Genomic DNA, 12,055 nt, shown 5'->3' with positions numbered 1-12,055 from the left:
CTTGAGTCGTGTTACCCCAGTGTCGTCAGAGACAGTCTCGATTCATAGCTCAGCCCGTAATTTCGGCACCTCAGCCGATGCGCGGTCGGTGTGCATCTTCTCGCACCAGCTCTAGCCAATCTCATCCCTCGTACTTTTCTTCACGATGACCTCCAATTCTACGCAGCTTGCGACGGTTGGGCTCGCCGGGTTTTTCGGAGGCTATTTGCTTTGCCGATGGCTAAAACAGACTGAGCCAGTGAAGAGAAGGCCGCTGCCACGGGCCCAGCCACAAGCCCGGGACTCACGTGACTCGCTCACCACCGGTTCCAGCACGGAGTCTTCAACCGAGTCTGGTTCCGAATCAGCCTCCGAGTCCGACTCTGAGGACGACATCGAAATCGACTCGACGCCACTCAACGAGATTCCGGGCGAAGTCCGGATGACCTTGGTGGTGCGTCAGGACTTGAAGATGGGAAAGGGCAAGGCCGCAGCTCAGTGTTCGCATGCCACGTTGGCCCTCTACAAGAAGATGGCCACGCCCTCGTCCCAGGCATACAATCCGGAGATGTTGCACAGATGGGAGTACGGCAACGGGCAGGCAAAGATCACGTTGCAGGTGCCCAATATGGAGGAGATGGACGTGTTGTTTGCACAGGCAATATCGCTAGGTGTCAATGCATACACGGTGCACGACGCAGGCAGAACACAAATTGCGGCTGGAAGTGCCACAGTTCTTGGCTTGGGCCCGGCGCCGAAGGCCGTGCTTGACCAGATCACAGGCGGCTTGAAGTTGTACTAGGGCACTTGTGCGCAGCATGCAAGCATGGATCCGCCTCCCCGGATGTATAGATTTCCCGAAAATAAAAGTTCTACCTACCGAGAACCTTCACCTTCTCCCACAGCTGTTGCTGAGAGCCGTGTGACCCTCGCCTGCGCAACACAGTATCCCCAACATTGCTTCTCTTCAAACGAGCCCAGCTCTGTTTAGTGAAGTTTGCCTCTGATGCCGTCTCGCACGCTCAAGGGGTTCACCGCAGAGCTTGCTCGTCTTTTCTTGGACATCCTGTGATGTCCCAGTATGCTGTCGTCGACGTCGAGCAACACGTCGTCATTGTGGTCGTCGTCTTCGCTGTCGATTCCATCGATAACGGAATCCACGTCGTCGTAGAAGTCGTCGACATCATCAAGGCCCAACAGCGACTGGCGGTGGCGGCGCGCACGCGAGACCAGCGCACGGTGGCCGTTCTTGAGCCGTTCTAGCGCATCGATGCGCGACCAGATCTCGCCCTCGGTTCGCTGCGGAAGCAAGATGGATAGTTCTGCAAAGGACAACTCCTTGCGCCGCCGGTTGATCAACAACTCGTCCTCTTCCATCGACCATGGGATCTTGAACACAGGCTGCAGAGCCGTGGGCGTCGAGCGGCCAGGGGTGGTCAGTTCGGGCATGGCCTGCTTTCTTGGTGGATCTGCGCTCTTCTCCTTTTCGTGCCGGCGCTCCCTGTCTTTCTCCGACAAGCGGCGATCGCCATGCACGATCAGCATCGACAGCCGGCGCAAGTAGGCCTGAGAGGGCCCGACAATGGAGCCGTTTCGTATGCTGGAAAGCGTCGACGCGAGGTGCGGGAGCCCCAGGGGCCCGGACACCGAGGACGGGCCGTGCCCGGAAGGCCCGCTGATGCTGCTGCCGCCGAACAACACGGGCAAGTGTGCGAGCGAGTTGCTCTGGTGGTGCGGGATGTCCATAGACTTCGACGGGAGGCTCAGCACGGAGTGCCGCAGCTGGGAGGAGACGGAGTTTCGGTCGTCGCGCACGATCTGGATGATGGAGTTGTTGTGCACGAAGGCAAGGTTCTGGTCCACGGCCGAGTGGCGCGGTGTCATGTTCTGCGAGCTGGGCACCGGGTGCGGCTTGTTGTGTGGCAAGTTCAGCGTCGGGTCCACGGAGATGTCGGTGAAGTAGCCGCCGCTGCTGCCTGCCGCGGCGCTGTGTGCCTGGGGGTCCAACGCCACGTCCAGTTTCGGCAGGTTCTCGAACGTCTGTGGGTGCGACGTGGTGTTGATGGGGCCCTGCGGCGAGCCGGCTCCGGAGGCGGGCGTGCCCGTGTGCGAGAGCGCGTTCAAGCCGGCCAAGGCCGTGGACACGGTGTCGTAGCCGGTGAACGTGGTGTTGGACAACGGCGAGTACACGGACCCGATGCCCGTGGAGAGCTCCGAGATGCGGCGCTTCACGCCGCCCTTCTTCTCGGGCTCCGACAGCATGCTGGGCCGGCGCGAGTTTGCGGACGTGTCGCTGGGCGTGCTGGTGGGCGCCCCCGGCGTGGACATGCCCGGGAGTGCCGCGGCGGACTTCGGCGGGTTCTTCAAGTTGCCGGACTTCAACCGCCGCCAGCGGAACTGGCACGCGTTGGGCGTTCTGTTGGTGAAGTGCAGCGCGATCTCCTTCCAGCCGAGCTTCTGGGTGTCCTTCAAGTGCATTAGGAGAATGTCGTCCAGCGGGTCCCAGGACGTGGGCGTGCGGGAGAAATTCTTGCTGCCCGAGGCGGCGTCGGTGTCGGTGGCATCGGTGGACATAGCAGAGGCGCTTTTAAGAGGGGGCGCAAGCGGTTTGGTGCGTGGGGGTTTTGTGTGGTTGAACCAAAAGGCCCGTGCTTGCGATGGTGTGCCTGTGGAGATGATCATCTCGACGTCCAGTTCCGTGGTGGGCCTCCGCGCACGTGACCGCCGCTGGGTGGGTTCACGCGGACGAAGGCGCGCACGGCTGGCCAGAAACCTGGGCTCGGCGGCTAATCCAGGGTCAGACCGGTGCGGGTGTATGGGGCTGCCAGTGCTTTTGTGCTGTTGTTCGTGTTGAATTTTTTGGTGTTGGGTTTCTTAGTGTTGGTTTTGTGTGTGTTATTTTTGTGTGTGTTAGTTTTGTGTGTGTTAGTTTTGTGTGTTATTTTGTGTGTTATTTTGTGTGTTATTTTGTTTGCCCTAGCTTTGTTTGTGCTAGGCCTTCTTTATTTCTCCTTGCCTGTAGTTAGTTTGGCTCTCAGTTGAAAGCTAGTGTATTGCTGTTTCGAATGTTCCGTGGGGCAGACTTGACTAGAATTTTGGGTTCCCCTGTTGTGTCCCGCGTGTCCTCTGCCTACTGGTCCCTGAAACTAAAGAGTCAATAACTCTGTTCCACGCTGCTGTAATTTTAGGTGCTGCATTTACTCATTACCCATACCAACAATACCCATACCAGCATTACCCACACCAGCATTACCCATACTAACAGTACCCATAGAGTGGGCTTGTCCAGCCGTATAATCTAACTATTATCAGAGCCGTCCAACAAACCACGTGGGCTTTTTTCTATCGAGCCCGCAAACGTATTCCATGGCGGGTTCTCTTCGTCCTTGCTAATTGTAGTACGAAATTCGCGCCCAGACAGGGCCCATGTAGCCATGCCGCGCCACCAGCTCTGGTACTCTATGCATATATGTCTCGTATTATTCCACGGGCAGAAAGCCGCAGTCACCACCAACAGCAGAATCAGTACATGTATGCGTGCGGCTTTTTACACCTATCCACGCATATGCTCCGTCTTCTTTGGCAGTCCCGTAGTACCTAGCATTGCAAGCCACGTTCTATGCCTAGTTCAAGCCCGTGGCCCTGCAGTGTTGGTGTTGTGCTAAGCACAGCTCTATATCAGCTCCAACCATCACTCGGATGTGCCCACCTTCTCCGCCCAGATCTTCTCGGCCTCGACAATCGTGTTGTTGTTCGCTCTCATTTTGTTCATGGTCTCCACGTACTCGTCGTACTCGTCACTGTCAAACACAATGCCGCCACCCGCCTGCAAATACGCAATGCCGTCCTTGTACACCATGGTTCTCAACGCAATGCACGTGTCCATGGTCTTGCCGTCGTAGCCCCAGTGGCCCACGGCTCCTGCGTACACGCCTCTCTTCTCCTTCTCCAACTCGCCAATGATCTCCATGGCCTTGACCTTCGGGGCCCCGCTGACTGTGCCCGCGGGAAAGATCGAGCGGAAAGCATCAAATCTGGTCTTGTCGGCTCTCAAGGTTCCGCTGACCTCGGAGACTAAGTGCATCACGTGCGAGAACCGCTGGATGGTCAAGAGCCGGTCCACCAGATTGCTCTCGGGCGTGCAGACTCTGTTGACGTCATTCCGCGCCAAGTCCACCAACATGATGTGCTCGGCGCGGTCTTTCAAGCTCGAGCGCAAGATTTGTGCGTTGGCCTCGTCCTCCTCGTTGGTCTTGCCCCGTGTAATGGTTCCGGCAATTGGGTGCGTGACAATCTTGCCGTTCTGGTCGCTCTGCACCAACAACTCCGGAGACGCCCCGATGATCTGGAAGTCCACCAAGTCGATGTAAAACAAGTATGGCGAAGGGTTCACGGTTCTCAAGTGGCGGTAGATGTTGAAGGGGTGCAAAGACGTGGGTCTGGCCACGCGCTGCGAGGGCACGGCCTGGATCACGTCGCCTAGCTTGATATGCTTCTTCAACGTGGTCACGTGGTTCTCGTAGCCCTCCTGGCCGATGTTGGACGTGAACGTCTGGTTGGGCTTGATAGGTGGCTGTGCGGGGTTCAACTCGCCCCAGGCCCTGGGCTCCCTGAGCTTGGCCTCGACCTCTTCGATCTCACGTGCGGCCTTCGCGTAGACAACATCCATGTCTTTGGAATCGCTGTCAATATGCAAGTTGTTGATGATCTGGAATCTCTGGAACACATGGTCGTAGGCGATTATTAGGTCGCACATCATCAACACGGCCTCGGGCACTTGCAATGTGTCTTTCAACGGACGGCGCGTCTTGGGCTCAAAGTACTTGATGCAGTCGTAAGAGATGTATCCCACGGCACCTCCACTGAGCTTGGGCAAACCAGGAAGCTGTGCCTGGTGGTGCTTGGCCATTTCGGCGTCCAAGATTCCGATAGGGTCCACTCCGTTGTGTTCTGGCAGGTAGATGTCCGCGTTGTCGCCTGTCTTGATGATTTTGCGGGGCTTGTACCCGATAAACGAGTATCTGTCTACGGAGTCTCCGTTGATTGACGACTCGAAAAGAAAGGTTTCCGTGCGGTCGCTGCGGTTCAAGTCAGCAAGCTTCAAGTACGCCAGGTGCACCGTCAAGTCCTGCGTTTCCATTTACTTGTAGATGGGATACATATTGGGCCTGGGGCAGGCCTGGGCATCGGCGGCCACTATGGACTTCAAGTCTTCAAGAGAAGGCTGGGGTCTGGACTGCAAGAGTTAGTGGGCGCTTTTCAAGATAGCAGGGGCCGGCAAAACCACGCCTGGTCTACGGAGAGTACATACGAACATTGATCAGTAGTTCAGATCGTTGGAATCGGGTCACTAAAGTAGCTCTCGTGAGTCACCAGTTGCAAAATTCGTGGCGGATTTTTTTCCAGGGCCCGGGCCTTGCGCGCACTCTGCAGGTTGGCCCTGGCCGCGGGGGCCAATCTTAGTAATGGCCGTTCAGGTACGAATCGTCAGACAAAGGCCTCGGGGGCATTTTCCTGTACTTCGCTGTGATCTGGCGTTAGCCCAACAAGAGCTGGCTCAGGACAGCATCGACGTGAAGAATCCTCGTGGCAATTTGCTCGCTGCCTACCATCACTCTGCGCTCGCGGCCCACCAACATATCGACCTCGATTCCCAATTCCTCACAGTAGGCGCGCACAGTCTGGTACTCAGAATAGGGCCACAGACTTTCGTCAACAATTTTCCCCTTGGTGCCGGGCTCGTCTTCGCCTACTTCCAGGCCCATATCGATGTCCTTGAAAACATGCGTGATGACACACTTCATCTCGGAGAATCTCGCGGGGTCTTGCTCCACTGACTTGAGCACCCAATACTTTCGCTGGCGGGCTGCCAAATAACTGCCACCTATTGCGCACGCCATTAGTTTTTCGGTGTGTTCTTCAAGAGTGGCTCTGCTCATCGCCCCATGTAGACCGTAGCCCAATGCTTTCAAATGGGAGAATCTGCGGGCATCCTTGAAAAGATGTGCGTTGGCTGTTTGGGTGAAGTGCACGTGCTCTAGAATCTGTAGCTGGTTTAGATACGATCTCATCGACTGGGTAGCATCCACCACATTGACCAACCCCGTGCGTAATCCGAGAGAGACGTTGGCTGCAGTTGGGTCCATACTCACGGTGTCCATTCCCAAGAAGTTGCAAGCCACAAGGTATGCAGAAATAGGAATGTGGCCATTTACATCTCGACCATACGGGAGTTGGAAGTAAGAGGCGGCGGTGAAGTCTGGGAGCAACATGTTCTCGTGTCTGATCAAGACCTCATCTCGTATCTGCGAATCGGGGCTTTCCGCGTCAATCAACTCCTTGGAATCGTAGAAAACTGGGATCTTGTTTTTGTCCGTATACTCCGACGCCAAACGGCCGGCGAGGATTTCGGCCTCGGATCTCATGAACCTCGTCTTTTCCAATATTTCCTCGTCTTTGGTCAACATAACGTGTGTTTTGATTGTGTCTGAATCTGTAGCAGAGAACATCTTGTAGACATCCCGCTGGTGGGCATTATGGTTTGTGCTCACCGCATAGTTTCTGTTCCTAGCTTCAAAATGTCTTTTTAGGACGTTGTAGATGAAGTTGAGATTGTAGTGGTCCTCGGAGTCTAGCTGTTCCTCTGTGTGCGGTTCCTTTGTCTCTTTATGATGGAAAAGCTTGAGCTTCCCAAAAATGCTGGGCTCAAGTTTGCCTGTGAGGCTCTTTTCCAACATGCGTGGGTCCAAGGTCTTGAATTGCGAGTCCTGAAGAGCATCAAACGAGATTGTTGCTGACTCCGAAAGATTCTTCATTGGATCGTCCAAATAAGAGTTGTATTCGAATGTGATGGTCATGCAAGTCTGAGTTCCACCTTCAGGACCTTTTTTTGCGCTGTCCATGAAATCACCGACGGCAAAGTAATCCTTTTGGGCTGTATGCCTGGGTTTCCTGAAGAACACATCCTGGGTGGCCTCGGAAGGAAGAAGGCTAGATTTCTCAATGCCCTGCAGATTTCTTGTATTGTCCAAGAACGCATTGCATTCTGACCACTTGGCATACGTAGCCGATGATGGGCTGAGACGCGACGCTAGGTCTGCAACGTGAATATTAATGAGGAAGCGTCGGGAATTGATCTCTTCCATGGAAACAGCCAAGTTCGCATGGAGCCCAGGGACAATGTATGCCTTAGTGTCGTGGAAAAACAGTCTCGATTTCCGGAGATGCGGGAAGTTGTCAGCAAAACTATTCTTCTTGGCGTCCACTGATGCTGAATGCTGGAGTCCGCCTGTGTCCAAGTCTTTTGCGGAGGATGCAATGAGGACGTGTGTCTTCACCTTCCCCAAAAGACCAGCCGACAAAAGCGGGTCTGTGAGCGGGTTTTGTGGGTTGTCGTAGAGCCCGATTTTTCTGAGGATAGCCACGAGTGATTCGCGTGATGGAAGATGGGGGCCCATCAAAGGCGCCAGCGAGAGCTTGGCCAAGATCTGGGAGTGTGGGTATACCACGGCATGCATCATGGCCCTCAACGCCAGGCTGTAGCGGCGGCCGTCCCAGATTCCGAACTGGAGCACCAAGTCGTCGAATTTTGGCGGTGTCCTGAGAAGCGACTCAACGAATCCACTGAAGTCTCGCAACTGCCCCTCGCTAGACTGCAAGAAGGACAGCAAGGCGTCGAAAACAGGCACCGGGACCGCATATAGAACCGGGGGCGGGGTGATACTGTTGGAGCAGTGTGCTAGCGAGAGGTTTGTGATGCGTTCCGAGGGCATGCATCCAGGAACCATCCATCGGGTGGGGTCGCTGCACATCTGCAAGTACATGGCCATGAGAAAGGCCGATTGGTGGAAATAACTGGGCAAGTGCACGGGGTCTAGAGCGTGCGTGAGTCTGGCAAGCTGCAGAAAACAGACGGGAGTGGCTCTCTCGACACTGGCGAGGTTCGAGTAGGATATTTGCAACGGACGTGCCACCACACGCCGCGTCTCGGCCACCACGGCGATGAACTGGTGGATGATCTGCACCAACTTTGCTCGCGGGCCGAACGAGGCATTGAAGCGGTTGGCAAGGATATGGTGGGGGGACATCGAGCCGCCGTCTAGTACGCGGTGCATGGCAAACGTGATGTCTTGGGGGTGCACTTTGACAAGCTCGTTATGGAGCGTGAGCACGATCATGCGGTTGTGATATGCGTTGAAGCGGGCGTACGGTTCTCGTAGCACGGCGCCAAAATGGATCTCGCCTTTATGGATGAATTCGATGAACGAGCCGGTCTGGGCCGTGCTGGTGAGGTTGGCCGTGCAGATCTCCAGCCACAGTTTCACCGACTCGTATGTTATCTGGAGCACCGAGTCTAGGATGGATGAGTCGGTGATCTCCACCTCCGGATAGAATTTGGTGGGGTCTAGAAACACGCGCCTGGGCCCGGGGTACGCGGAAAAAGGCCTCTTGTCGTTGCCACTGGCCGTGTCACGGAGTTGGACCGGGGCTTCGTTTTCACTATCTCCGGTGCTGGGTGCAAAGAACTGCGTGATGCGGCGGACGGACCGGATCGCTGGGATCCTTGCCCTGTCCAGCTGGGACAGTGCCATGCTCCTGCGGGGGTACCGTCGCAAGATCCGAAGCATGTATATATAGGATTGGAGAGGGAGTGTGGGGCAGGTTTTGCCATGGACCAGTACGGACAGTCATGCTCATTGAAGAATTTCGCTGCGCGATGAAAAGTGCGGGCAGCCAGAGACTGGGCCACTTCTCGAGCGAGAGAAATACTCCACCCATTCCAGGCGCAATTTCGAGCCGGGGTTTCAGGCTTTTTCTGTTCTGCTGCTTCCAATCTAGTTCCTCAGAAAAGCATGAAGTGCTCTGTTCGTCTTTGTTCCCCCATCTCTCGGTCCGGTCCTCAGTACTACTTCTTCGCACTAATCGGTGCCCACGGCCAAATTAGACACGGAAATTGAGCCTCCAGACCAACATGTCGGACCACCAAAGTTTCGCTCTTGATACTGGCGATTCTCTATGTACTACCAAGTATAATCAGCTCACACCATAGGGTTTGATGGAGTAGGACACACTAATCTTCCCTCACACCCGAGAGCAAGAGTACCATGATCAATGTCATCAAATATACTCAGCCCACACCATAGATTTTGTGGGACACGCTGATCTTCCCTCGCACCCGAGAGCAAGAGGACCATGATCAGTATGTACCAAGTATAATCAATGCAGCGGACTCGCTCTGGTACCCCCAACAAAGCTTGAGATGGTGTTGGTGGCTGGTTGTGAGAGACCGCAGTCTTGGGAAGGCGTTCAGCTCAACAAGGCGCCATGAAGACGAGATTGTATCGCGGCAGTCTGAATGTCGCTTCTTCCGCTAGGCAGGTACCGGCCCTTCAGGAGTAGCACACCAGCTTTGGAGCCACACGTTGAGGCGTGGTGGCTTGTGTATGGCGAAGTTGCCGCGGCAGCAGCGTCGCGGGTTTTCCGGGCCACGGGTTTTGGCATCGCCCTGGGTCTCGTGGTCTGCCGCTCCAACAGCCTCCGGTTCGGGTATCTTCAGAAACCATCGTAGCACTATGCGGCCGAGCCCAGACGCCGCCGAAACACCTGGCCACTCCCAACACTTCCTTCGTCCCTCCGGCTTCCTCAAAACAAACGCGCCAGCCGCCTGTGTACGCCGTCCGTATGCCCCTCGCCACCACTGATCCACGCACAAGCGGGAGCAACGCCGGGCACAACATCGGGAAGCCCCGGCTCGGCCCCGACCCAAAGCGCTACCACAGGCTCCATCGGCCGCAGTGGCCCCGCCTCTCCGCAAGCACGGGCTCTGAGCTGAGCTCCCACCACCGTCCTGGAGCGCTCTGTTTCCGGCATGCTCTGCTCCCGCCACCACGCGCACCTAAGCCCACCGCTGCACAATGACCGCGTTTTTGAGCTGGGCCAGGCTCACGGTGTGCGCGGCCGAGTCCTCGATGGGCTTGACCGGGAACGTGTGCGACAAGATGAACGGCCGCAGCACGTCGGTGTGCTCGTGGCCCCGCACAAACAGGTACACCGCCGAGACCGGCGCCAGGCCGGGGAAACGGTGCGCCACGCGCTTGCCGTTGGCGAAGCGGATCTGCACAAGCAGGTCGCCGTCGCCCGCCGGCGCGTGGGGACCCGCGGCGGCGGCGGGCTTGCTCTGGGCCGGCGCCGGCACCTCGTCGCCGGGCACCGGCGACCCCAAGCGCTGGCCCAGGCCCTGGAAGCCGGCGAGCTTGCGCTTGGGCGGCACGTAGTCCTCGTCCACCTTGCGCACCACCGACACGTCGACGTCCTGGCCGAACTCTACGTCCAAAAGCGACACGGGCACGCGGCCCTGCTTCAACTCGTTCAAGAGCAGCACGTGTTCCGGGTCGTCGTAGCCGCGCAAAGGGCCGTCGCCCACGGTGAAGCCCTGGCGCCAGAAGGTGATTTCGCGGTTGACCTTGAGCGGGCGCGCCGGCGCATGGGAGGCTTCCACGGCCTGCAGCGGCTGCGTAGAGTCGCCGAGCCGGAACCCCGTGCCGCCGAAGTGCTGTTCGGGCACGGCCGGCGCCTGCGCAGACGGCCGGTCGTCGTCCTCGTTCATCTGCTCGCTGGCCCGCTGGAAGATGCGCTCGACGAGCGACGGCTGCGCGGCGTTGCTGCTGTGTTTGTGCTTATGTTTGTCCGGGTTTTCCACCTGCAACGCGGACTTCTCGCCGCCCGTGAAGAAGTTGGTGTCGGTGCGGTCGTCGTGGTCCGGCGCGTCGCCAAGATCACGCAACGTGCGGACGCCGCCCGCGCGCGGCGGCCTGTTTGTGGCGGCGCCGGCTCGCGGCGCAGGGGCGGCGGGGCCGCTGGTGCTGTAAAAATCCTCGATGGCCAAGGTGAGATCTTGGTCGTTGCGGGCCAAGTACTGCTGGGCCAAGTTGGCCGATGCGCCGGTCACGGCGACAAACGATTCGACTAGGTGCAGGATATCTGACATGGTGGGGGCGCGTAGCAGGACACGGGGCTGGTGGCGGTGTCCGATAAAGAAGAGGTGGTAAGGTCTGGAAGCGCTGGTGCTGGGCCGCTGTGCCTGAGGAGGCTCGCGGCAGGTGTTATGTGCAGGCCGCCTTGCGCGGCCGCCTCCTGCCAGTGGTGCTGCTGGGGTGGATCTGGCGGGTGCGGGTCTGGAATTCATGCTTGGGTCTGGTAATTCATGCTTGGGGTGCCGTGGTCTTTTGGCAGATTGTTGGGTGTTTTTTTTTCCTTGGGTACTGCGTTGCGTTCGTTTATCAGGTCGGCTTCGGTTGCCTGTGTGTGAGTTTTCTTCTGGTGGTTTCTTGGGGGACTGTTTGGTTATTTTTCTGTTTTTTTGGCACTCTTGTAATTATTCGCTTGTTCTTTTGTCGTTCTTCTGAACACCTCGCTGATTCGTTTTGTCTTTATTTTTTTACACTATTCTTTTTAATATCATTTTTTTGTCATTGTTCCTTTTGTCAATGTTTTTTTTATCATTGTTTTTGTAATTCTTCTTTTTGTCATTGTTTTTGTTGTTATTCTTTTTGTCATTGTTTTTGTCACTATTCTTTTTGTTATTGTTTCTGGGACTCTTGCCCGGATTATTTCTCTCGCTCTTCCTCCAGAGTTCTCCACTGAATTATTTGATGGTTTCATTCTCCCTCGCATTATTCCTCTTGTTGTGGCTCACATTCCTTCTCTGAAGATTTATTTGATGAATTCCCCTATCATTCCCTGATTCTTTCTCCGATTCTTCGTCTAATTAATCTTTTGCTGCTCTCGTTATTTCTTCCATTATTCCCCTCCTTATTCCTCCCAAGCTTTCTCTCACACACTCTTATTATTCCTCTCTCTCTTTTTTCATTCTTCCTCTAATTAATTTTCTAACCCCTCCTCGTATTATTCCTCAGGTAATTTATTTGATGATTTGATGCTTCCTCTATTCTTCCTCTAATTTATATTTTAGTTCATAGTCGAATTATTCCTCTGGTAATTTATCCGATAATTTCTGTAATCCTTCATCTGAAGCTTTCTCTCATTTTTGCTTTAGGGTTCTTCCTCTAATTCTTCC

At 55.8% G+C, this 12,055-nt stretch overlaps 5 protein-coding genes across 5 annotated transcripts; 1 reads left to right on the top strand and 4 right to left on the bottom strand.

The window, feature by feature from the left end:
- Nucleotides 1-145: 145 nt before the first annotated feature.
- On the top strand, nucleotides 146-781 carry METBIDRAFT_34146 (aminoacyl-tRNA hydrolase; the record flags this gene model as incomplete). The annotated part of the gene is made up of 1 exon (XM_018856446.1): nucleotides 146-781. The coding sequence occupies one exon, from the start codon at nucleotides 146-148 to the stop codon at nucleotides 779-781; it is 636 nt and encodes a 211-aa protein (XP_018714908.1).
- A 185-nt stretch (nucleotides 782-966) lies between these two features.
- DOT6 (Dot6p) lies at nucleotides 967-2,553 on the bottom strand (the record flags this gene model as incomplete). Its single annotated transcript, XM_018856474.1, has 1 exon — nucleotides 967-2,553. One exon carries the CDS (start codon nucleotides 2,551-2,553, stop codon nucleotides 967-969), a length of 1,587 nt encoding a protein of 528 aa, XP_018714907.1.
- A 1,117-nt stretch (nucleotides 2,554-3,670) lies between these two features.
- On the bottom strand, nucleotides 3,671-5,119 carry TRP2 (anthranilate synthase; the record flags this gene model as incomplete). The annotated part of the gene is made up of 1 exon (XM_018853802.1): nucleotides 3,671-5,119. The coding sequence occupies one exon, from the start codon at nucleotides 5,117-5,119 to the stop codon at nucleotides 3,671-3,673; it is 1,449 nt and encodes a 482-aa protein (XP_018714906.1).
- Nucleotides 5,120-5,516: 397 nt separating this feature from the next.
- On the bottom strand, nucleotides 5,517-8,570 carry METBIDRAFT_10564 (uncharacterized protein; the record flags this gene model as incomplete). The annotated part of the gene is made up of 1 exon (XM_018853801.1): nucleotides 5,517-8,570. The coding sequence occupies one exon, from the start codon at nucleotides 8,568-8,570 to the stop codon at nucleotides 5,517-5,519; it is 3,054 nt and encodes a 1,017-aa protein (XP_018714905.1).
- A 1,304-nt stretch (nucleotides 8,571-9,874) lies between these two features.
- On the bottom strand, nucleotides 9,875-12,023 carry SHP1 (protein phosphatase regulator; the record flags this gene model as incomplete). The annotated part of the gene is made up of 2 exons (XM_018858660.1): nucleotides 9,875-10,959; nucleotides 12,014-12,023. 2 exons carry the CDS (start codon nucleotides 12,021-12,023, stop codon nucleotides 9,875-9,877), a joined length of 1,095 nt encoding a protein of 364 aa, XP_018714904.1.
- Nucleotides 12,024-12,055: the final 32 nt, after the last annotated feature.

Source organism: Metschnikowia bicuspidata, assembly GCF_001664035.1.
Source record: "Metschnikowia bicuspidata var. bicuspidata NRRL YB-4993 chromosome Unknown METBIscaffold_1, whole genome shotgun sequence".
In the NCBI taxonomy this organism is placed as follows: domain Eukaryota; kingdom Fungi; phylum Ascomycota; class Pichiomycetes; order Serinales; family Metschnikowiaceae; genus Metschnikowia; species Metschnikowia bicuspidata.
The sequence above is the reverse complement of the archived record's forward strand: the minus strand, read 5'-3'. Positions and strand labels throughout refer to the sequence as shown.